The 23,393-nt window shown below is 33.9% G+C and overlaps 1 protein-coding gene across 6 annotated transcripts; it reads left to right on the forward strand.

Annotated features, from left to right (window-relative positions):
* The first annotated feature begins 246 nt into the window (after positions 1-246).
* LOC115977618 (non-lysosomal glucosylceramidase-like) lies at positions 247-21,213 on the forward strand. 6 transcript variants are annotated; one of them, XM_031099573.1, is made up of 22 exons: positions 5,268-5,455; positions 6,060-6,110; positions 6,582-6,633; positions 8,645-8,724; positions 10,551-10,655; positions 11,021-11,077; positions 11,167-11,237; positions 11,693-11,792; positions 12,824-12,894; positions 12,997-13,097; positions 13,192-13,295; positions 13,383-13,436; positions 13,631-13,686; positions 13,900-13,938; positions 14,038-14,182; positions 15,738-15,919; positions 15,996-16,063; positions 16,320-16,392; positions 16,463-16,524; positions 16,722-17,649; positions 19,466-19,756; positions 20,722-21,213. In XM_031099573.1, the coding sequence occupies exons 3-22, from the start codon at positions 6,618-6,620 to the stop codon at positions 20,996-20,998; spliced, it is 2,880 nt and encodes a 959-aa protein (XP_030955433.1). In that variant the 5' UTR covers positions 5,268-5,455; positions 6,060-6,110; positions 6,582-6,617; the 3' UTR covers positions 20,999-21,213. The 6 variants fall into 6 exon arrangements, with proteins under 6 accessions (XP_030955436.1, XP_030955433.1, XP_030955434.1 ...); XM_031099574.1 differs by lacking the exon at positions 6,582-6,633 and having other exon boundaries at positions 5,269-5,455; XM_031099576.1 differs by lacking the exons at positions 5,268-5,455; positions 6,060-6,110; positions 6,582-6,633 and adding an exon at positions 247-324.
* Positions 21,214-23,393: the final 2,180 nt, after the last annotated feature.

A 23,393-nucleotide genomic window follows, 5' to 3' on the forward strand; every position in this document is an offset into this window, starting at 1 on the left:
TGGGCAAACATTTTTTATTTAATTTTTGGGCCACGGTATGGCATGGCTACGGGGCCCGCGGGTACCCGATGGGCCGGGTTTGGGTTAAGAAAAAAATCCGTTTAATAAACGGCCGGGTTTGAGTTTTTGGGACAGACCTGTGGGTCAGGTCCGGGTATGAAAAAACTCGGCCCAAACCTGACCCGTTGCCATTCCTAACTTTTATATAAGATTTTCGGACCAAGCCAACACATCCGATTCAGATTCAACAACTATTCGTCGAACTCATTCTTTCTCTGCACAACCAGTTCTTAGTTTCATCAGTCTGACAATTAAACTTCTCAGGTTAGAGATCTTATGGTTCATCTAACTGATTTTTCTATAAACTATCTATACTATTATTATTTAAGGGGCTACACCTGTTTAGACCTGATTTTTTTTTTTTCCAAAATACCCTTATTTCCCTAGGTTTAAGTAGAGACAAAAATAAAGAATAATTTCGTAAAACTATGTTTTTTACTTCTCACTAAAACATTGCCAACAAAATAGGACCACTTTTTTTTTTTTTTTTTGTGATAAATAGGACCACTTCATGGTTAAACGTTTTCAATTTTTTTTTAATAGAATTTGTTTTCCTTACTCCATGATCTCACGTTTGTTTGTTTGTTTGTTTGTTTTTTTTTTCTTATTTATTTCAAAAAATAAAAAAACTCCTATTAAAAAACTATTACTATAACTTCCCATCCATCTCTTTAAATTTAGCAAATTATCAACATATACCTCTCCTTCTCTTTATCTTTGGTTACCACTTTTTTTTTTTTTTTTTTTTTTTTTTGTGGTAAATATTACCACTCTATTGGTTAAACGTTTTCAATTTTTTTTTAAGAATTTGTTTTCCTTACTCCATGATTTCACGTTTTTTTTTTTTTTTTTTTTTTTTTTTTTTTTTTTTTCAAATATCTTCTTATTTATTTGTAATTTAAAGAAAAAAAAAACACTCCTATTAACACTATATTACTATAACTTCCCATCCATCTCCTTAAATTTAGCAAATTATTAACATATACCTCTCCTTCTCTTTATCTTCGGTTACTTTTTTTTTTAAGGGAATTATGTATGGTTAGTTGGTTACTTTAAAGAAAAGAAGCAAACTCTCCTAACAAAATCAAGCAGGTTTTATTATAAAAAAATTAAAAAATAAATAAGCACATCTTTTCATTTAAAAAAAAAAATCAAACAAACGTGAGATCATGGAGTAAAAGAAGAGGATGGCTACCGCATTACCGAAAAAAGTATGGAGAAAGAAAAGTGAAGTAAAAGGAGTTTTAATCAGATTTGATGGTTGGCAGAAAAATAAAGCACGTTTTGTTATTTTTAAAAAAAAAAATCAAGCATTTGTTTTTTTTTTTTTAATCTCAAACAAAAAGAATCAAATTTAAAACAAAGTGATAAACTTCAAACTAAACAGTTTTTAACAATTTCCATCATGCACACCTTTTACTAACTCATGTTCAAATAATTTACATAACTAACAAGCACCAACACTTCTCCTTGCTATAAAAACAACACAAACTTCTCCTCCCTCAAACCATTTCCAACAACACAAAGCAGATGCTGATGGTGAATCCTTATCAACATCTCCCTTTGTTTACATTTATTTACTTTTATCTCTATTTTTACTTAAAAATTTTTGTTTTTTCAATAGGAATCAACAAAATCGTATTAGGATTTTCATACTGGTAGACTGAGCCTTGGCGTCTTCATCCACTCCATCAATGACTTAGTAGCCGACGACGTTAGAGAGAAGAAGCACTAACATGTTCATGCAAACCTTTCTTCCACACTTCAAAGTGGAGAAGAATCCTTCCCATCAAAAAGTAATAGTTTTCCTTCATAAATTTCAAGCCTAAAATAGGCATTCTTAATAAATACTAGCCTCTGAGCACGCGCGTGCTCAGAGGCTCTTCTATTTTTTTGGTAAGTATTAATTTAGAACATTTATTATACTTTGAAATTACTACATTTTCCAATCACAAAAAAAACCTAGGGGTGTGATGAGTATTATGTGTGGTGAAATAATTTTTCATCACACCCCTAGGTTTTTTTTGTGATTGGAAAATGTAGTAATCCCAAAGTATAATAAATACTCTAAATTAACCATTGAGGCATAAAAGAGTAGACACGTTTTACATCACAAGGGGAGGAGAAGGTCTGCCTTACTTGATTTTGATGTCATGAGCTTTGGTGCTCGAGCAGATGGCCAAACTGATGACATTCGGGTTCATTCTTATTTCTCTCTCACTCCTTCAAACAAACAATTATACTATACTAGCTTGCTAATTCAGAATTCTTGGTGTTGCTAAAATTTTTTTTGACCAGTTCATTACTTTTTCTCCCATCTTTAACATTTTAAATGGAATTAGTTTTTTTTTGGGTGGGGGGGGGGGAGGTGATCAATACATGTAGGGTTGTCCATGGGTCGGGCGGGTTGGGTTTTTGCCCAACCCGCAACCGACCTGTAGAAGTTCAGGTGGGCTATTTTTCAACCCGCAACCGACCCGTTCCAGTAATGGATTTGTCGGTTCGGGTCATCAGATGGAGGTCATTAGTTTTGAGTGAACCCGATATTCACCGGTGTCCAGCGAAATGCGGCAAGATTACGCTAGATCCGGTGAGATCTTGCCAGATCCATCCAAGATCTGGTGAGATCTCATCGGATTCGGTGAGATTTCTGCCAAATCTTGATGAGAAATCACCGGTCTGGCCAGATTTGGTGTTTATTGTGTTAGAAATCGACGGATTTAAGTGAAAAAGTGGTCGGAATCTGGAAAAAAGCCAGATTTTATGGTCTTCGAGCGGGTCGGGTTTCATAGTTTTTAGAGGAAAAGATCCAAAACTAACCCGCCGGCATCGAGTTTTTGGAGTCAACACCCGAGTCCGACCGCCAAAGCAATTGGATCGGGTGGTTCCGGGTCGGGCCCGGGCAAGTGGGGCGGGTGGCAAGTTGATCTGGACAGCCCTAAATGCATGTATAATAGTACCAAAGTAACCAAACTCCTTCAAGGTCCATAGGACAACTTAGTAAAGTTAGTGGAGTTCAAAAGCACTCTTACAGTCCACAGGGATCCCTATGAGTTATGATTTAAAAGACAAATTTCAGCTTCTAAGATTTTCATCACTATATAAGTTACAGATTTTGCCTTTACTTCAAGTAGATCCTTTTTTTTTTTTTTTGCTAAGTTATTTCCTATAGACTCTTTATAGAAAATCTCTAGGGGTGTAATTAAAAAATTATTTCACCTAAAAACGTAAAATGCTCATCACACCCCTAGACTTTTTTGTAATTGGAAAAAGTAGTAATATCAAATTATAATTGATTCAAGTTATTAACATTTACAAAAAATTAAATAAATAAATAAATAAAAGCCTCTGAGCACGTGCGTGATGATTATAGTTTTATAGTTAGCAGATGAGTTTGTTGAAAGATGGCTCTCTTAGCTTTCACCATCAACAAGAATGAAAAACAAAGTGGAAAGATACTCAATGATATCTGAAAGTGAGAATTGAGAAATGTAGTAGTAGCATATAAATGGGAAACAAGATTTGGATCATGGCGCATTGATAATGTGAACTTTGTTTGTAAATGTAACTTTAGCAAATTTTACTGCTTTTGAGTTTTAGGTCTTCTGTTACAGAAAGTTTGGCTTCAAAACTTGCCTCCTATAGTAGGAGATGGTGTATACATATGTATTGAAAGTTTAAAATATTATGACAAAATTTATAATATTCTACTTTGAAAAAAAAATACACATTTATTGTTTTTAAATTTCCCTCACAATCTTTTACAAATGTTCTGCAATAGTTCTTTTCAAGGCTTTGAAGATCCCAAAAATAATATTCATATGCTAATAATATTATTAGCATATGCATATTATTTCTTAAGTTTTGATTTCATCAATTTTGTTAAATAATTTTAAAAAAAGTTGGAACTATATCCTAAGTTTTGATTTCATCAATTTTGTTAAATAATTTTTAAAAAAAGTTGGAACTATATCCTAAGTTTTGATTTCATTAATTTTGTTAAAGAATTTTTTAAAAGTTAGAACTACTCTCTAAATTAAAAAATGATTAGCCTCTGAGCATGCGCGTGAGTGTGTACTCAGAGGCTCTTTTATTTTTTGGGTAAAATGAACATGTGCTCAAATGCTCTTTTATTTTTGCTCAGATGCTCTTTTATTTTTTGGGTAAAATAAGCGCGTGCTCAAAGGCTCTTTTATTTTTTGGGTAAAATTTAATAATTTGCATCCATTATAATTTAAGATTATTACATTTTCTAATCACAAAAAAATCTAGGGGTGCAACGAAAAAAATATATCACCCACAATTGCATAATACTCATCACACCTTTAGGTTTTTTTTTTGTGATTAGAAAATGTAATAATCCCAAATTATAATAAATGAAAATTATTAAATTTGACCCAAAAAATAAAAGAGCCTCTAAGCATGAGCTCATTTTACCCAAAAAATAAAAGAGCCTTTGAGCACGCGCTCACACGCTTGCTCAGAGGCTAGTTACTTATGATTTATGTGTTGCATTGGATGATGTTAAATCTTTGCTTGTCTTAAGTTTGTTGGATTAATCATTTGGTTTGACCCACTTCATTTTTCACAATTAAAAATTGACGTGAAAATTCGACATGCATATATGTATGTATGTGTTATTGTGGGTATTTGTGTGTCTGAAAGTATGCATTTTTGTACATGTGTGTGTCTATGGTGATTTGGTGAGGTGTCATGAAGTTTCTGTGATGCAAATTAATTAGATGAATTTTGCTGGGAAATGGGTTATGGAAAAAATAGACATGCATATATATATATATATATGTATGTATGTGTTAGTGTTTGTGGGTATTTATGTGTCTGAAAGTATGCATTTTTGTACATGTGTGTGTTATGGTGATTTGGTGAGTTGTCATGAAGTTTCTATGATGCAAATTAATCAGATGAATTTTGCTGGGAAATGGGTCATGGAAAAAATCGACATGCATATATATATGTATGTATGTGTTACTGTTTGTGGGTTTTTGTGTGTCTAAAAATGTGCATTTTTGTTTATGTTTGTATGATGATTGGTGAGTTGTCATGAAGTTTCTATGATTCAAAATAATCAGATGAAATTTTGTTTGGAAATAGTTTATGGATAATTTATGAAGTGAGATATTTTTGGGACCACACATGCCCCACCTACCCATTCACTACCCACCACTCATCTCACACTACCATTTCATCACTTGGCCGGCCATCCTTCTTCTTATTTTCTTTTCTTTCTTTTCTTTTCTCTCATACACTCCTCTTTGCTCTTATATCCTCTCACCGGTACTTCCACACCACCACCACCACCATTTCCACCATCATTTTCCGGCAAGATCACCGGAAAATTTTTGGAACCTATAAACACCTTCACACCCTTTTTAAGGTAAAAATTTCTAATCTTTTTTGTGGGTTTTACACTTTTGCTTGAGGTTATTTTTATCTAAACTTTAATAATGATACTCATGTGATTTATGAGTATTGAAAGTGGTATTTATGTGTTGGTATGTATGGGTTTTGTATTGGTGGAATTATTTGATGAGTGGGTATATGGTTTGTACTAATGATGACTACTTAAGGTTTATGTATGGTGGAAAATTAAGGGGTTTTGAGTTATAACATGTGATGGTTGGTAAATCTAATTTTTCCATTGCCATTGGGTTTATTTGGAGTTAGTTGAAGTTCTAACTTTCTTGTCTTGGAGGATAATTTGATTTTGCTTTCATAGGTCTCTTAATAATGTAGTGTAAATTTTATGGAAGCTAGTCATAATGTTGGAGATGATATTAAATGGATTAACCTTATAAATTGGAGTTTATGCCCTTGTGAATCAATTTGTTGAGAAACTTTGGGAGTGGAATATATTATTATCGATGAGGTTAAATACTAGGCTTGCCTAATTAAGTGCTCATTTGGCAATTCCTAAATTGTAGTTAGATACAATTTCAAGCTCTATGCTTATTGTGATAGGTTTACTTGATATTGTTTAGGTTCTAGCTAATCTCCTTGGAGCTTGGAGAATTAGGCTTTGTGGTTGCGAGGTAAGTAACTTTTTAATGGGATTTTTGCAAAATAAACATGTTGCATAAATGTTGTTTGGGTTAGACACGCTTTTGGAAACTACCTATGGAAATTATATTTTCCTAAAAACTATTGTGTCGTAACCTTAATATATGTATGATTATATATGAAAATGCATCATATTTGGTATTGCATTTGAGGAAATGCATGAATTTGTCGATATGGAAAAATGAGCATATTTTATTTAACCTTTGATAAGAAAATCTTGGATTTTATGGTATATTAGAAAATTTAAAGATGCTTGTCTTGTTATGTGGGAAATTAATAGAAAATCTATTGACAAGAATGAAGTTAAAAACCTTACGAACTTTGTAGAAGTTAGATTATTTAAGGTTTTTCTGAAACTACCTGGATATAAACTATGTGTTTCAAAGTAATGTAACCTATGAGTTTTATGTGGTTTTAACACCATGCCATGTGTGATTTTTCAGTGATCACCCGATTTGGTTTCCGAAATCTTTGTGACAATGGAATCAAATCTAGGTTAGTGCCTTTTCACTTTGGATGACACATTCTTTCTTGTCATGAGGGGAAGAGGTTCCTGCTATTTATGGGGCCAAAAGACCACATGTAAAAGAATCCTATTTGACGTGCTCTTTGTGCTGCCCATGGGGGGAGAGAAAAATCTTGAGGGTATGGGTGAGGCTGCTGTCCATGGGGTTAAGAGTCTGTATATCAGAGAGGACAATATCATGCCAGTTGTGAATGAGTGGATCCCCTGACCGGTCTATGTGGTAGTGTGGTATATTTGTGATAATTTACCTTGTGTTAGATATTATGGCTTTGAAAATTATATTGTTGGTGCTCACAAATTATGGTATATAGTTTCAAGATATTTACTTTGAGAAACTTTGTGTTTTATTATTAAATTATTCTTGTCATATCATATTATTATTGAAAATGAAACTTGCATTTCCCCCACCCTCATTAATTATGTTACTTACTGGGTTTTATCTCATTCCATTATTTTATAAACCTTTCAAAGTAGACAACAATCTTTTGAGATAGCTTTTTGGTGGCTAACAGTAGTTAAACTAACTACTAATGGAGGCTGAACTTTTGTAATGGAGATATTAGATGATGTACATCTTAGAATAGGCTTGACTCATTCTTTTGTTTATTATAGTGGTTGTGACTTTATTTCTACTGATGGGACAAACTAATGATATGTAATTATTTATTCAGACTTTCATTCTTTTGTGACCAATGGTCATTGTATTTATTGCATAGAGCTTTGACATACCTTGGGAGTATATTTAATGAAATTATTATGATAACTCTTGATGTTGGTACTTGATATGATTTTATTTGGATTGAATTGTCAAAATGAATAAAATCTACAAGTACTTTGAGACGTCTTTCTCATACTTTGGACCCTTTGGGGTTTGGGGCGTGACAGTGACCGTAGGTGATTGGTGAGTAATGAAGTTTCTATGATACAAAGTAATCAGATGAATTTTGCTATGAAATGGGTTATGATTCTTATGAATATGTAGAGAGAGAGAGAGAGAGAGAGAGATGTGGTATGAATTTCACAGAAGTTGGAAGTTTTGATGTAGTTGCGAGAGATCTGGTATGAATTTCACAGAAGTTGGAAGTTTTGATGTAGTTGCGACATTATTTTGGTGAATTGAAGGCCTAAAAAAATTGTAACCACTATACAAAGCTCTCACTTTTGTGGGATCTGTGAAAGGTGATTGTAGGCTGTTAAAATGTAATTGGTAATTGAAAAGTGGCTCCCTAAGTGTCAAAGAAAGAAGCAACTGAAACCTAGGTGTCAACAAATGAAGAATCCAGTAGTAGCAAAATTGAACAAGCATGCAAGTGGACACCTCATGGACAAGGGTCAATTAAAGAGAAATGAAGCAAACTTCTATAGTATTCTTGAAGCTTGTAGTCATCCTAAACTCCTAACTCATCTATATATAGATGTGAGTTGTAAAATGATGTAAGTAATTACATCCGGAAAAAGTTGTGCTGCAATACTCTGTTTTTCCTTCCTATCTAGCATAACAGTAACATCTCTACAAAAGTAAAACACTAAATTCTACTCCTAAAAAACAATACTTGCACCCAACATAGGTTGCCTTACGGTCAACGTTAAAAAAAAAAAAAAAAAAGGTTTTAACACTTATTGTATTGATATATGCATTCATGGGAACATGTTATTGAGCAACAGAATTGGAATTTATAACCTTTCACTTTTTTGTGTAAATATGTTGCTAATGTGATTTCCAGTGCTGGAACATGTTATTGAGCAACAGAATTGGAATTTATAACCTTTCACTTTTTTGTGTAAATATGTTGCTAATGTGATTTCCAGTGCTGCGCATTCAGTATACTTAAATGATGTTGAGCAAAACTTCAATTGAGCTCTATTTATGATGGGAAGTGCGCTGTACAAAATCAAACTAGTTCACATGAATTATAATGATAGTTTTAAGTTTATATAAAATGCAAATGGCCTAATGTGGTTGTTCTTTGTTTAATACAGGAAAGATGTTTGAGGGGAAGGTGTTGGGAAATGATCTCGTTGAAGAAGAGAGGGAACTTTCTAAGTCTTCAACTAATAAGGTACTTGGTTATATACTGAGACAGCTTCTCCCTTTTACTTTATAAGGACTACAATGGAACTTTCTCTATATGTTTGAAAGGTTTAAATGGTGTATACTGTTCTTGAAAAGGTGAAGTGATTTCTGTTTATAGTTGTCAAGCTTTTTAATTAGCTTTTCTGTCTAGTTTCTAAACTGCTGCAACATTTAGATGTGTTGTACTCTGCGGTAGAAATTCCTTTCTTGTCTTTCTGCCTTTGGTTGTAAGCTAATGAGTATAGCTTATTCTATATTAGTAATGATGCTAGTTATGTTTATAGAGAGAGAAAACAGCAAACCTTAGGTATTTTTTCTGTCATTTTGATTATTTATTACTTATTTAACTTTATTATCTGCTATCTATAATTCAGTAAGTTTTCAGAACAAATGAGTATAGAATTACCCCTAGGCGTGAATACTGTTAAGTAAACAACACTGAAATATACAGGTGGTAGCACATACGTTTATTAACTTAACATAAAATTTTAACAACATTACAAGAGGCCAGATAATTAATCCCATCTTTTTTGTTGGCAGAGATATGGTTTATCCCATATTTGGCCAATTGTTGAATGATTTTTTTGCATACAATGTTTATGTTTACGTTTTCTTTTGATTGGCAAATTACACATGCACCCGATGGGTCTTGAAGTTGAGGTAGAGCTCATTGTATTTACTTTTTGCTGCTCCTCTATCCTTTCATCTTCACCTCTCTCTCTCTCTCTCTCTCTCTTGTTTTGGAGGGGAGGATGCTATAAATCATCTTCACATCAGTGGAAATAACTACATCAACCCTGAAATTTAGGCTTTTAAATATGTGAGTAGCAAGTCATGTCTAAATCAAGTGCTTGGGCATCTACTCCATTGAATGAAGGGATGGGCCATTATAAATAGCAGTAGTAGATACAACGACAAAAGTGTATTTTACTTGGATTTTTCTGTGCAGATTACCATCTCTATCTTTAGTCAGCTTCATAGGGTTCTGGTTTGTCATATGCAATTTTATCCAGAAAATTTCGGCATTTTGGACATCAAAGATGTTTGTTGTCTCTGAAAGAGTTGCAAAGGTTCTCTTTAAATCTGTTTAAACCATACTATGGAGGTTTTGTTTATTTAGAAATCTTTCATAAGTCACCTTGAAAAGGTTTTTTTTATAAGAATTATAGTCTCCAAGCCGCAAATCCTTCTGAGGGATCATAGGTCTGTTCCAATTAAATCAGCTGCAAAATCTAACTGCTATGGGTTATGTTCTAGAGACGTATGTAAAGACATTGTAGCAACAGGTAATGCGTTTGTGGATGTAATTGGCATGATAGGTGAGCTTTGCCATAAAGTTATCATTTTCTAAGTTGATCTCTGAAATTTTTTAGCATAATCATTGATGCAGTAGATGACTCCACAGTTTTGAAACCCAGAGCATTCAAAGAACTGGAAAAGGGAGAGGTTTAAGGTTTTTAAGGTCGGATTGGGGTTCAACCGGGGTCAAACCATGACAAAATAAAAATTATTAATTCAATTTCATAGAATTAATATAATAGTTTGTGACATAAAGACACATTCGAGTTCCCACGGGTGCATTTTATCAACTTTTTCCAAAACACACTCCCCTAAACTGGTTGAAAAAACCTGCTTGACCTCTGGTCCAGTTATAAAAACTATGTATGACACAACTACTTTTAAGATTACAGAAAGTAGTCAAGTATTCTTTTTCAATATTTTGTGATATGACTCTAATTGACAATTGTTTTGAGCTCGATGTTTCAAACCCTTTATTGCTTGTCTAATATTTTTTTCTTTTGCTTGTCTAAGGTTGACCCTGGTAAACCTGCATTACTGACCTGGCAGCGAAAGTTAAACAGTGAGGGAAGTGCCCTTTCTGAGTTCACTCTAAGTTTGAAAGAGAGAGTTCAGATGGTATGCTTACAGATTTAGATTTAATACCTTTTCTCTTTGGACCCTTAAAATCCTTTGCTTCTCTTATTTTATATAATCAAGCATATAAATGTGTTAATTGCTTTTTGGAAAGGCCTAAGGACATATACACACACAAACACATACATGCAGATCTGTACATACAATACACACGCACACATATATGTTGTGTGTGTATCTGCTTATGGTTTCCTTCAAAGATATTTTTAACTTGATTATATTTCTGCATCCTTACCATGGTCTTGCTGATGCATCAGAATCACATGACAAATTCACGAACGTTAGGACCTTAGCCCCTTTATAAAAGTATCATGGGTGCCAACTATATTGTTTGTTATATTTGGTAGGCTCCAATATTATTTCGGCTGTGGCGCCATGTCCGAGAAGAGGCTGCTAAAGGAAATGTAACTTTCTTTCTTTTTACCTATCCAGCTTGTATTGGTGCATTGGTTATGGTAAGGGATCCTAGAGCATCTTTCTGTTCTCTTTGCAGGGGGTTGCAATCAATCTATTTGCTAAACGCCTTGTAACTTCTTGTCATGGTATTCCCTTAGGTGGTATAGGGTATGTGTTCAATCTTAATCACTCATGATAGATGTTTATTACTATATAATGTAACATAAAAGCCATACATATTATACATTCTTTAATACATATACTAGACATTTGTGTTTCTAGTAGAAGATATTTATTATTGAACATTATATAACTTTATGTGAAGAAAATGCCAATGAGCTCTAGCTCAAATGGCACCTTCTCCCCTTGTAAAAGTAAGTTAGTAAGTTTGAGGGTGAGGTTATGGGTTTAAGAGCCACCAGGTGCATTTGTAGTTGACCAATTAAAAAGAAGTTTATGTGAAAAAAAATGTGAAGCTGAGAATATTTCCTCACATTGTTTGGCATTATCTTTACTAATTATAACCAGCTGAAAACTTTCGGATCTTACCCAAATTATTGTATATTGCCTCTTTTTAGTGAGTTTTAGAACATAATCATCTCTTGTAAAAATATAATGTTCAGCTCAGGAAGCATAGGAAGGAGTTACAGAGGTGAGTTTCAGCGATGGCAACTATTCCCTAAAATATGTGAAGAGAAACCAGTTTTAGCAAATCAATTTTCGGTAAGTTCAATGAATATATTGTTCAATGAATATATTGTTGAAGTATTTTATCATTGATATGTTGAAGGAGATATTATAAATATTCCTTTATCTAGGGCTATGTTTTTTCGAGTGTTAGAGACCTTGTGTAGCTGTCAAAATGCAATGCCGTATCTGTCTTCCCAATTAAACTAAAGGGGTGATATGTTGAGGCATTCCTTGGCCCTATCTGGTCCATTTATTCTAAAACAGCTATTATCATAATGCTTTTGAGGACAGATTCAACTGTTTTAATCTTTTTTGAACTTTTAAAAAATAGGTTTAAAGTTTTACTTTGTTCAAAGTAGAGTGATTTATGCAGCAGTGAGAAAGAGTAAGTTGATTTAAGTTGAGGGAACAAAAAGAGATAGAGGAAAACAAAAAATAACATTACTAGAAGTAGTAAAATAGGACACATAAATTAAGGAAGTAACAAAGAGTATGACACCGGATAGAATAGAATGGTAGTAAAGAGTACTTGTGGTCAATTTTTACTAGTTTGTTGAGGGTCCATAGGACCATAGGTGATACCAAAATTTTGGAATCAAGGCTTGATTGTTGTGGAAACAAAGAAATTAAAGGAGACTTTTAACACATCTTTTTTTTATGGATCTTTGGTTTGGTATTTAGTTCTGATATCATCATTAAATAAAATGCAAGTGGCTGATTTGGTCCTAGTATACACGTTTTACAAAGAAATATGAAGGATGATGTCATCCATGGCTATGAGAAATTTATACAATATACAGGATATGTGATCCTAGATGGTGGGAAATGGTCAAAGACTTTCAATGATCGATCAGAAAATGTTGGGATGAGTCTTTGATGAAAAGCTCATTGAAGCACTTAATGTTACTTTGGTCAATTTTTGTTTCTATTTTCTATAGTTGATATTACAGTTGATCTTTCATTGGATGGAAATAAAATGAAGAACGGAACATCTCTTATCATTAGTGTTTTTCATTGGTTATAATCAAGTTTCTGCAAAATTTGGAATACAAATACTTGTGCAGGTTTTTGTTAAGCGCTCAAGTGGTGAAAAATATTCAACAGTGTTGTGCCCAGGGAGCCCAGAGGTGCTTAAGTAAGCAACTATTAGCTGCACTGTCAATTTGAATGCTTCAGAAATTCTTGAGAGCTTCATTTCATTTGTGCTTGAACTTACTGAATACTATGTCTTCCACAGAGAAACTGATGTTTCAGGGATTGGATCTTGGGACTGGAATCTGAATGGAGGCAACTCTACGTATCATGCTTTATTCCCAAGGTCATGGACTGTATATGAGGGTAATCGTTTAGTGGTATACTTCTCAGTCTACAATGATCTTTATCATGGATAATTTGTCTCATGCATTGGTCACCCGGTTCTTTTTAAATCCAGGAGAACCTGATCCGGAACTTAAAATGGTTTGTCGTCAAATTTCACCTGTTATCCCCCATAATTACAAGGAGAGCAGCTTCCCTGTATCAGTTTTTACTTTCACGGTAGGAAGGGATCTATTAGATACATGGTTGTCTATATCAGATATATAGTTAGCCTCAGTATTGAGTTGCGGTTTTAATTTTCTTCAGCTATACAATTCTGGAAAGACTGCTGCAGATGTTACCTTGCTTTTCACATGGGCAGTATGTCTCCTTTTCATGTGTTCATCACTTTCAAATTTATGTCCTTTGGTTCCATACTTATGTTAGTTGTATTTCTTTAAAGCTTTTTCCTTCTTGGAGTTACCAAGTATATTTTATGTAGATTCCTGAAAAGAATCTGATGTGCCGGAAGTCATTAAAACTAATGCAAAATCTTCTTGTCAATGCCATTTTAGAATTCTGTTGGGGGGCTTTCTGAATTTTCTGGTCAGCACTTCAATTCAAAAATAATGTAAGAAATTTGTCATTTGCTTGGCTTCTTCTTTATATATCTTACCTTTTCTTTTATTGATTTTTGAAATTATAATTAGATACATATGCGTGCTTGTGTTTGTTTGTGAAGGATTAGATATTTGTGCCAGCATACGTGAGTGTGAAGATTGCTTATCTATTTTATAGCATGCCAATTGTTTATGCTAACCCATAAGATTATTTATTCTGCTAGGATGAAGGATGGTGTGCATGGTGTACTTCTACATCACAAGTACGCTCTTTTCAAATCTTCCCTTTGATTGATCAGTTCATCATTACATGGTATATGTTCTGATACTCTCCGTGCAATACACCTCACATGCCACTATAGGACTGCAAATGAACGGCCACCTGTGACTTTTGCAATTGCAGCAGAGGAGACTGATGGTGTTCATGTCTCTGAGTGCCCTTACTTTGTGATATCTGGTAACTCTCAGGGTATCACTGCAAAAGACATGTGGCAGGAAATCAAGGAGGTTGGTAGACTTCCCATATTTTACATGCACATTCCATATTTCCATTAGAAAGGTTCTGGTAGGTGTAGTCAGTTGTCTGTGGTTTTACTGGCTCGAGACAAGTCTATAGGGCTCTTCTTTAGAAAGTTTCCCTTCCTTACCAAAATAAAAAATAAAATAAAATAAAAAACATCTCATCAGTTTCCTACATTTGCACATTCGTGCCAGGCTTTTAAGTTTTAATCTTACCGTGTATTTACAACTCAAGAAGGATTTTGGTTTCAGCAGATTGTAACCTGATTAATTAATATTGCCTGGCTTTTTCTTGGTGACAGATTGGCTGTCTTATCTATCTTCTTTTCACCTTTTTATCTAAGATTATCATGAGCTTGAAGAAGAATAATATATCTTGATGATTTTGGTTGAAAAAAGTGTGGGAATCAAGTGGGATTTGACTTTCTTTGAGGTAGCCAGCCTCCAAAGAGGAAGGGGATTAGGTAGAGAGCCTAGAGGGGGAAATAGAGGAATTTGTATCAATGTTCAATATAAGACCGATTACATGGCTCCTAGTATTTATAGTAGGGATCTTACACAGCAAGTATCAAGAAAAAAGCTCAAGATTGTCCTTTTAACCAACTACTGAACCACTACTTTGTAACTATTTAACTATCTTGGCTTTTGTCTTGCTCTTTGGTCATATCCACACGTGTCCTTAATTGGGTTGGACTAGACTTGTTGCACTTGGTTTAGCTAAATTACAATTTCAGCAAATCTGACAATTGGGTTTGTAGATCAGAAACTATAAGATTTGGTATTATGCCTTAAGAATATGAAACTGTTACTGTCTAAGTGAGATTTGATAAATAACATTGATCTCAAAATCTTAAGTTGCGTATAGATGAAATAATCATTTAACAACTATTTTAAAAAGAATTTTCTTTGTGTTTTCACCTTTGGTAGTTTTGCCTCTCCCGTCCCACTGTCAAAGGGACATTTTCAGTCTTAAGGTTTGTTTTTTGTTTTCTTTTGTTGTTGTTGTTGTTTTTGGGGGGGAGGGTGTTCGGTACATGGTGATGTTTATATTTTGATGCTGGAAGCACAACCAAAATTATTTTTTATTTAAATTTTGTTTGAAATCTCAGATTTTATTTTTTTGAATTTTGAATTTCATATTTTTCTAGAGTTTTACTATTGAATTTTGAATTTAATGTTGTTCATGATTTTATGGAATGTAACTGAGGCTTGATGTACTTCTTGATGCCCATTAAAGAGAGGCTCCAAGAATGGCTTGAAGCATTGAAATTTGAAATATATATATATATATATTTTTTCATTTGAGAAGTTTCTCTAAGTTTGGTGGTGATTGCAAGCAACGTAGGTGCTGAAGTTAGGCAGATTCTAGGTAGTGAATAGTACAATTTTCCCCCCCTTTATCTCTATTTTTCAACCTAGCCATCTGGCATCAAATTTCCTCAAAGGAATCTGACCTATTTTTATTTCTCCTGTTATGCATAAAAAGAAATAGCTTTATCTTCATTTCTCACATAACTTGATATGCGTATTTCTTTTCTAACAGTATGGATCCTTTGACCGCCTTAGTTCCATGGAAACGTCAGTGCCTTCAGAACCAGGATCATCTATTGGGGCAGCCATTGCTGCTTCTCTTACAATGCCTTCGAATGCAGTACGTTCTGTAACATTTTCATTGGCATGGGACTGCCCTGAAGTAAAATTTTCGAGTGGAAAAACTTATTACAGGTAGCTATCCAAAATTTTGTTTGAGAAATATCACATTTCAAAAAGTTATCTAATTGTTGAAAATTTTAATCAACAGGCGTTACACTAAATTCTATGGTACCCGTGGGGATGCTGCTGCAAAGATTGCACATTATGCTATTCTTGGTAATTAATGTTCCAGTGTGTGTGTTGTACATTGATGATTTGTATCAACTCTAGGATTTTAAAGTTTTACTCCATGTTTGAAAGCAAGAATATAAACTATAGTTCAACACATATGTAATAAAGTTGGCCATAATGCCCATACATTCATAAGATTTTTGATTGATAGGGAGTGCTAATACACAAAATAAATTGTTTTTATTGTGAAGAAATTGTTACTTCAATGCCCTTATTTTTGTTTTATTCTTTCTGAATATAGAGAATGGCCATTGGGAGTCCCAGATAGATGCATGGCAAAGACCTGTTCTTGAAGACGAGAGGTTTCCTGAATGGTAAGTTTTGACGTGTTATTTGTTGTGCATGTATAGTCAGGTTCTAACTTATTCTGATGGTTTTCTACAGGTACCCTATAACTCTCTTCAATGAGCTCTATTATCTTAATTCAGGGGGGACAATTTGGACAGGTATTGTGGAGTTTGTCTTCATGATTTAGGACAGCATTGTGTGCACATCCTGTTTACATGAGGTTTCCTCTATTCTATTAAAGTTTAGCCAACACCAAAGTTTTGGGACTAAGACTTGGGTAGTGTTGTATCAAAAGCGTTTTTGTGATTGTTGACTCAAGTAATAAGTAACCACGAGTTAGTTTTTATTTTTGCAGATGGATCACCGCCGGTTCATAATTTAGCAAGCATTGTACAAAGGAAGTTTTCCCTTGATAGTTCCAGGCCAGGTTTGAAAGACATAATCGATGTACCCCATCTAAATGATACCGCTGGTGATATTCTTGAAAGGATGACTTCAGTACTTGATCAAATCCACACCACAACTTCATCAAACTCTGCATTTGGGCCAAATCTTCTTCAGAAAGGAGAAGAAAACATTGGGCAATTCCTTTATCTTGAAGGGATTGAATATCACATGTGGAACACTTACGATGTCCATTTCTACTCATCTTTTGCATTAGTCATGCTTTTTCCAAAACTTGAACTTAGCATCCAAAGAGACTTTGCAGCGGCAGTAATGATGCATGATCCCAGTAAAATGAAAATTTTATATGATGGAGAGTGGGTTGGTAGAAAGGTGCTTGGAGCTGTTCCCCATGATATTGGAATGAATGACCCATGGTTTGAAGTAAATGCTTATAGCCTTCATAACACTGACAGGTGGAAAGACTTGAATCCAAAATTTGTCCTCCAAGTTTATAGGGATGTGGTTGCCACAGGCGATAAGAATTTTGCACAAGCTGTTTGGCCCTCTGTTTATGTTGCAATGGCTTATATGGAAAGATTTGACAAGGATGGAGATGGGATGATTGAGAACGAAGGCTTCCCTGATCAAACTTATGATACATGGTCTGTCTCTGGTGTGAGTGCATACAGTGGAGGGTTGTGGGTGGCAGCCTTGCAGGCTGCATCTGCCATGGCACGTGAAGTAGGTGATAAGGCATCTGAGGATTACTTTTGGTTTAAGTTTCAGAAGGCAAAAGCTGTGTATGATAAATTATGGAATGGTTCTTACTTCAATTATGACAGCAGAGGCAGAAGTTCAAGTTCATCCATTCAAGCTGACCAATTAGCTGGACAATGGTATGTTGTGACTGTAGCAATTTTCTAGATATTTTTTTTTAATATCATATTCTTTAAGAACATTAAGAATGGCTCTTTCAATTTATGCTTGCTTATGCGTGTGCGTGCGTATGTGTGTGTGCATGCACATGCGTGTGCTTGCTTATCCAATTTTTGCTTTTAAAATCAGGATAAAATCCTCTAATTTTTCTTATCCAAGGCCAGGGAAATATCTTTAGCATGTGTACCAAATGGTTTCTAGTATACATTATGCTTACACTAGTCTCTATGTGGGACAATTTCTGGATTTATCTAGAGCCTATGTTATATTTTGTATAGAAATACGTATACAGGTGCATAACTCCACCTATGTTAATGCTTTGTGTCATATATTTTGTTCATTGCTAGTCTTAAGCCTAGAAAAAGGGGGGGGGGGGGTTGTAGGCTGATAGCTGGCATAAAATTTAGTCACTTTATTATGAATAGAACCCTTACAGACACAAGTAGGGGTATCCTCTACTAGCAACCAACTCCAAAATTTTGGGACTATAGATTTATTGCTGTATTGTGTGAAAAATAACTTTTGTATTTTTTTTTTTTAAATGTGGGAGAACTAAAGTGTCCATACTCTTGACCTTAAAATGGTCTTATTTTATTTTATTTTATGTCATTTTTTTTTGTATTGTGTCATGCATGGTTATTTTATTTCTTTCAGTAACTGTAAAGTTGTAATTTACAATTATGTGTTTTGTTGGCTTTTATTCCATGCCAAATTTGATTGTAATCATATTCAATCTTTTGTACCCTGTATTTCATGTGGGATTTATTTGTAAGGGATGTATGTGAGAGAGAAAAGGTGTGAAGACTCAAGGCATTGAAGACTGAAGTGTTTTCGCGGGTAGCTCGCGAGTAAGCATCCCGCGAAGTGAAGCATGTGCCCTGCATATTACTGGAATACAAAGAGTCAGGACAGGATGGAGACAGTTGGTTTTCGTGAGTATCTCGCGAGTAAGACCTTCCCAGGAGACACCCACGAAACTTTCTGTTTTGCCAGACTGTTATTTTTGATGCACACTTTCTGTACCTTCACTATTTATACCCACATTATCTACAAATGTTGAGGAGTGCTTCTAAGAGAAAACTCTAGCCACAAACCTTGAGAGTTAGAGATTGTTATACTCACAATTCTCTACACAATTACTTGTGAATTTTCCTTAACTTCTACATCTCCATTTCCATACCATTGAGAGGTTAATAGCCCAAACACGTACCACACCCTTTCAGAGTATTTAGTAAGGTTTTGGTACTGTTGGGAAGCATTGGAAGAAGCCAGGTTTTGGCGGATGCAATCAAGCGTACTGTGGGATCCGAAGAACTAGATAAGACACGATTTCAAGAAACCTTGTTGGAGTAGGAGTTTGGAGGGTTTAGGTGCATCAGGTAGATTAGGTTTGAAGGATCTCTTGCCAACCCATGTATTCCAACAAATTGTCTAGTGAATCAATTACTGCTTGGAGGGCGGTGGAGAGGTTTTACGCTGAGTACTTCGGTTTCCTCTTCGATAACATATCGACGTGTTATCTTGTGTTCGCATTTTTCTTCCCTACTTTTTTAACTTTCATATTTCTGCTATGTTATATTGAATATGGCTTAGAGTAGTTTGTTTGTTTATCCGCTCGCATTTACTCTATTCCACACTTAGTATAAGTTAGAGTAAAATCTATCGAGCCGTAATTTTTAATTAAGGGGTCTAACACAGCTCTTGTGTTTTAACACATTTTCGAGCATTCTATATCAATGGTGGTGGATTAGAAGTTTTTACGTATTAATTCTGTAGGTATGCTAAAGCATGCGGTCTTTTACCAATTGTTGATGAAGACAAGGCCAAAAGGGCACTAGAAAAGGTCTTTAATTACAATGTCTCAAAGTTGAAGAATGGAAGGTGGGGAGCTGTCAATGGGATGTTACCTGATGGAAATGTTGACATGTCATCCATGCAGTCAAGAGAAATATGGCCTGGAGTCACATATGCTGTTGCTGCAACAATGATCCATGAAGATATGATTGATATGGCATTTCAGACTGCAGTTGGAGTCTACGAAGCTGCATGGTCTAAAGAAGGACTTGGGTGAGTTAGCTCTTCGTTTGCCTTTTCTTCTAGAATTAGTTTGTTTTATTAACTCAAGCCGCTCAAGATTAATAACCAAAAGCTATTATGACTGTTTGTCGCATCAAACAGAAGTGAACTTTTCTCGTTTCGTTTTCCTTGTTTTTGATAAGGATGCTTGGTTAATTCTATATTCCTATTACTCCTCCCCCTCCTTGCAATATATATAATTGTCAATCTTGTACAAATTTTCTTGCAAATCTATGTCATTAACTGTTAGTAGATTCAATAGTTTGCCTAAATCAAATTGATATTTTCTTTGATTTTGCAGCCTGATAAAATCATATCACTTATGCAACTTTATATAACTATATCTTTATTTACAAGAGCCAAAAGCGTGAGGATATTTTCATAAAAAAAGAAAGGATGTGGATTTAGCATGCTATTAGCTTATTTTCTTGATAATATTTCTTTTTGCTTAGAGTTTCATTTTGAACCATTCGCAGTAATAATTTTAATCCCATTATTCAAAACTAAAGCCCATATGAACTTTTCTCCAAAAAAAAAGCCCATATGAACTTTTTTACATAAATCGTGCTCTGTGCTGTCACCTTGAGGTCATGACATCTTATCTGGCAAGAAATACGCAAAAGTATAGAAGGCAAAAAATGAAAGGAAAGAAGAAAAGAAAACCTAAATGGTTGCTTGCACTTCACATCTTTGTTTATTAGTACCATATATATATATCTATATATATATATATATATATATATTTTATTAAGATTTAGGGCACTTGCTCAAATCATTAGATCTTTTCCTGATTCTGAAATACAACACAAAACTGGATATTCATGATGTCATTCAAGACACTTTTTTCCCAGTTTATTCTTGGAAGAATTTTTTAGTTAAACTATTGGTTAATTCATTCAGGTGATACCTAAATTTCCTTCTTATAGATTATTAACAAGTTACCATTTTGTGCACAGTTATTCTTTTCAAACTCCGGAAGCTTGGAACAACAAGGACCAATACAGATCTATATGTTACATGCGCCCTTTGGCCATATGGGCCATGCAGTGGGCACTAACGAGACCAAACCTTCTTGACGCAAAGGTGAGACAAGAAGTGAAGGAAGATTCTATGTTTGTGCAGCATTATGGGTTCTCAAAAGTTGCTTGCCTTTTAAAGTTGCCTGAAGAGGGAAAGTCTAGAAGTCTTTTACAGGCTTTATATGAGTTCGCCTTGACTAGGGTTGGGATTTAAGTCAGGTTTCCACAACTATCCAGAGGCCTATAAATCATTCTATTTGATTGTTGTATATACTATATAGCACCTTGAATCTTAGTTGAGATAGCTATTTGATTTACTAGCAATGGGCCTGCGCAATGTGTAGATAATTCTGTAAGCTGCTATGTAAGAAGATTCTATAAAATATTCAAAATATTTTAAAGTAATAACATAAAGTAGTGTTGTGATAATATGATGAGATTTATTTTAAGTTAACAATGTAATACAAAATTAAGGGGGATGGAGAATTTGGACTATAGAGTAAATGCCATATAAATTTGAAATTAGTTATTATTATGTGGTGTAACTAATAAGTTGATTGTTTGTTTAATCATAGTTTTTGTTTCTTCAATGCATTGGAGTTAATATTAATTTTTTTTTTTTTTTGGTAATATCATTGTTAATTTTTTTGTAAGATGTCACATTTATTTTATTGAAGTATGATAGTGACATGTTAAACACTTAATGAAAATAGTAATATTATGTTAAAAGAATCTTATTTATAATCCACAATATGTAAAGAGTGGTGAGGTGGAAGCCTAAACAAGAAAGTTTCAAGGAATGTGCTATTTGACAGAACCTCATGGTCTCTCACATAAGGTTTATGTTTTTATACTTTGATGAGAAGGAAGCCTAAAGGAGAGAGTTCCGAAAAATGTGCTACTTGGTAGAACCTCATGTTTTTCCACATGAGATTTCTCCTGTTAATATATATTAATTGATTTGTATTATACTACATTCTATTGATCTCACTGGTTTTACATGTTCAAAAGAGCTAGTCACACACTTACACTTACCTCAAAATTAGGGATTTAAATCAGGTTCCATAACTATTTAGAGGCTTGTAAATTATTCTATTTAAAATCCCATCATTTATAAATTTCCTTGTTTGGCTCTGATATTTGATGATGAGAATTGTAAACAAATCAAAACTAAAACTGAAAAATTGCGTTAAGAGCAACCGTAAATATACCCGTCTTCCCATTCATGTGAGGCTTTGTCCATGTTAATCTCTTTGTGTAATTTCATCATTGTTCTACTTACTGCAATCCCACCTCACTTACTTACTCATGCATATATGTTAGTCTTCTCCACATATGGAACTGCCACTATGATCCAATTCATAGAGATTATATGACACATATTCACCAATCTATATTCTATATGTTACGGTGGACCTTGCAAGCATCAAGCAATGCACCTCATATGCCTGTATCAAGCTTGATAGACGTGCCGAATGAACTTCAATGACACAAATTCATTTTTGTTTGGCTGGAAGTTATTTTCTACAAAACAAAAAGAGGTTCAGGATATCTTTTGATAGGATCAATTAAAATGTAAGACTCACTCCTTTGATTTTTGAGAAATGTTACATCCAAAACATTTTCCCAATAAATCTTAGGTGGTAAGTTGTTATTGTTTTTTTGCCCATCAATTACAATCAATAACAACTTGTCACTTAAGATTTGTTGTTAAAAGTATTGCGGACGTAGCAATTTTCTTAATTTTATCATTACATGGAATTGGTATGTGAATTGAGAGGTGAAAAGTGGTCTTCAATTGAGCTACATTGTTAGTCTTATACATGATAATCGTAACTCTTTTACATAATACAAGCAAAAATGTTGATTGTAGCCTTATACATGATAATTGTAAATTTTTTTCCTTAAATAAATAAATTAAAAAAAAAAAAAAAAAGAAGCTAGTGTACAAGTCCAAATGGGAAAAAAAAAAAGGTAGAGGAAAATTTTTGAAATAAAAAATTGTGTAAATGTTGTCATAAATTAAACAAAAATGTGAATAATGAATATATAATGAGAAAATAATTTTATTAATACAAGAATGAATTTATTTTCTTAAAAATTCAAATGAAAACACTAATGAAATGAGGAAGACAAAAACCAAAATAAAATATTCGTAAACACTTAAAACAATCACTCAAAGGAACATCACATTACAAAGAAATAACAATTTGTTTCTCATTTGTCAATGAAAATATTTTAAAAATGGTGAATGGAAACCGCACAAAATTAATTTGTGTAGACCATCTTCTTCAATTGCACACGCCATCTTGTTGTTTTCCAAGTAAACTAATACCTAACAACATCACACAATAAGATATATTATAATCTTATTTTTCCCACAAATCAGGTCTATAATAAACATCATTCATTAAAAGCATTCAACATTGTAAATAAAATGACAAAACAAATACTTGCATGATGGAACATATATGAATTAAGAAACGATAGGACAATAAGGGTACTAACCTATTGTAGATCTATAACATGCTTGATTTGAGCTCCTTCTACGAGGCAGCTATTAGGTTGCATCATTTCTATCATCAAAGATTAAGCAAGATTTGTGAATA

Source organism: Quercus lobata, chromosome 2, assembly GCF_001633185.2.
Source record: "Quercus lobata isolate SW786 chromosome 2, ValleyOak3.0 Primary Assembly, whole genome shotgun sequence".
Lineage (NCBI taxonomy): Eukaryota > Viridiplantae > Streptophyta > Magnoliopsida > Fagales > Fagaceae > Quercus > Quercus lobata.

Excerpts from the sequence above, each read along its gene's own strand:
- LOC115977618 (XM_031099573.1), top strand. Across the intron at positions 11,078-11,166 it reads AAGAGGCTGCTAAAGGAAAT|GGGGTTGCAATCAATCTATT; the intron begins GTAACTTTCTTT and ends TTCTCTTTGCAG. Across the intron at positions 16,064-16,319 it reads TGCACATTATGCTATTCTTG|AGAATGGCCATTGGGAGTCC; the intron begins GTAATTAATGTT and ends TTCTGAATATAG.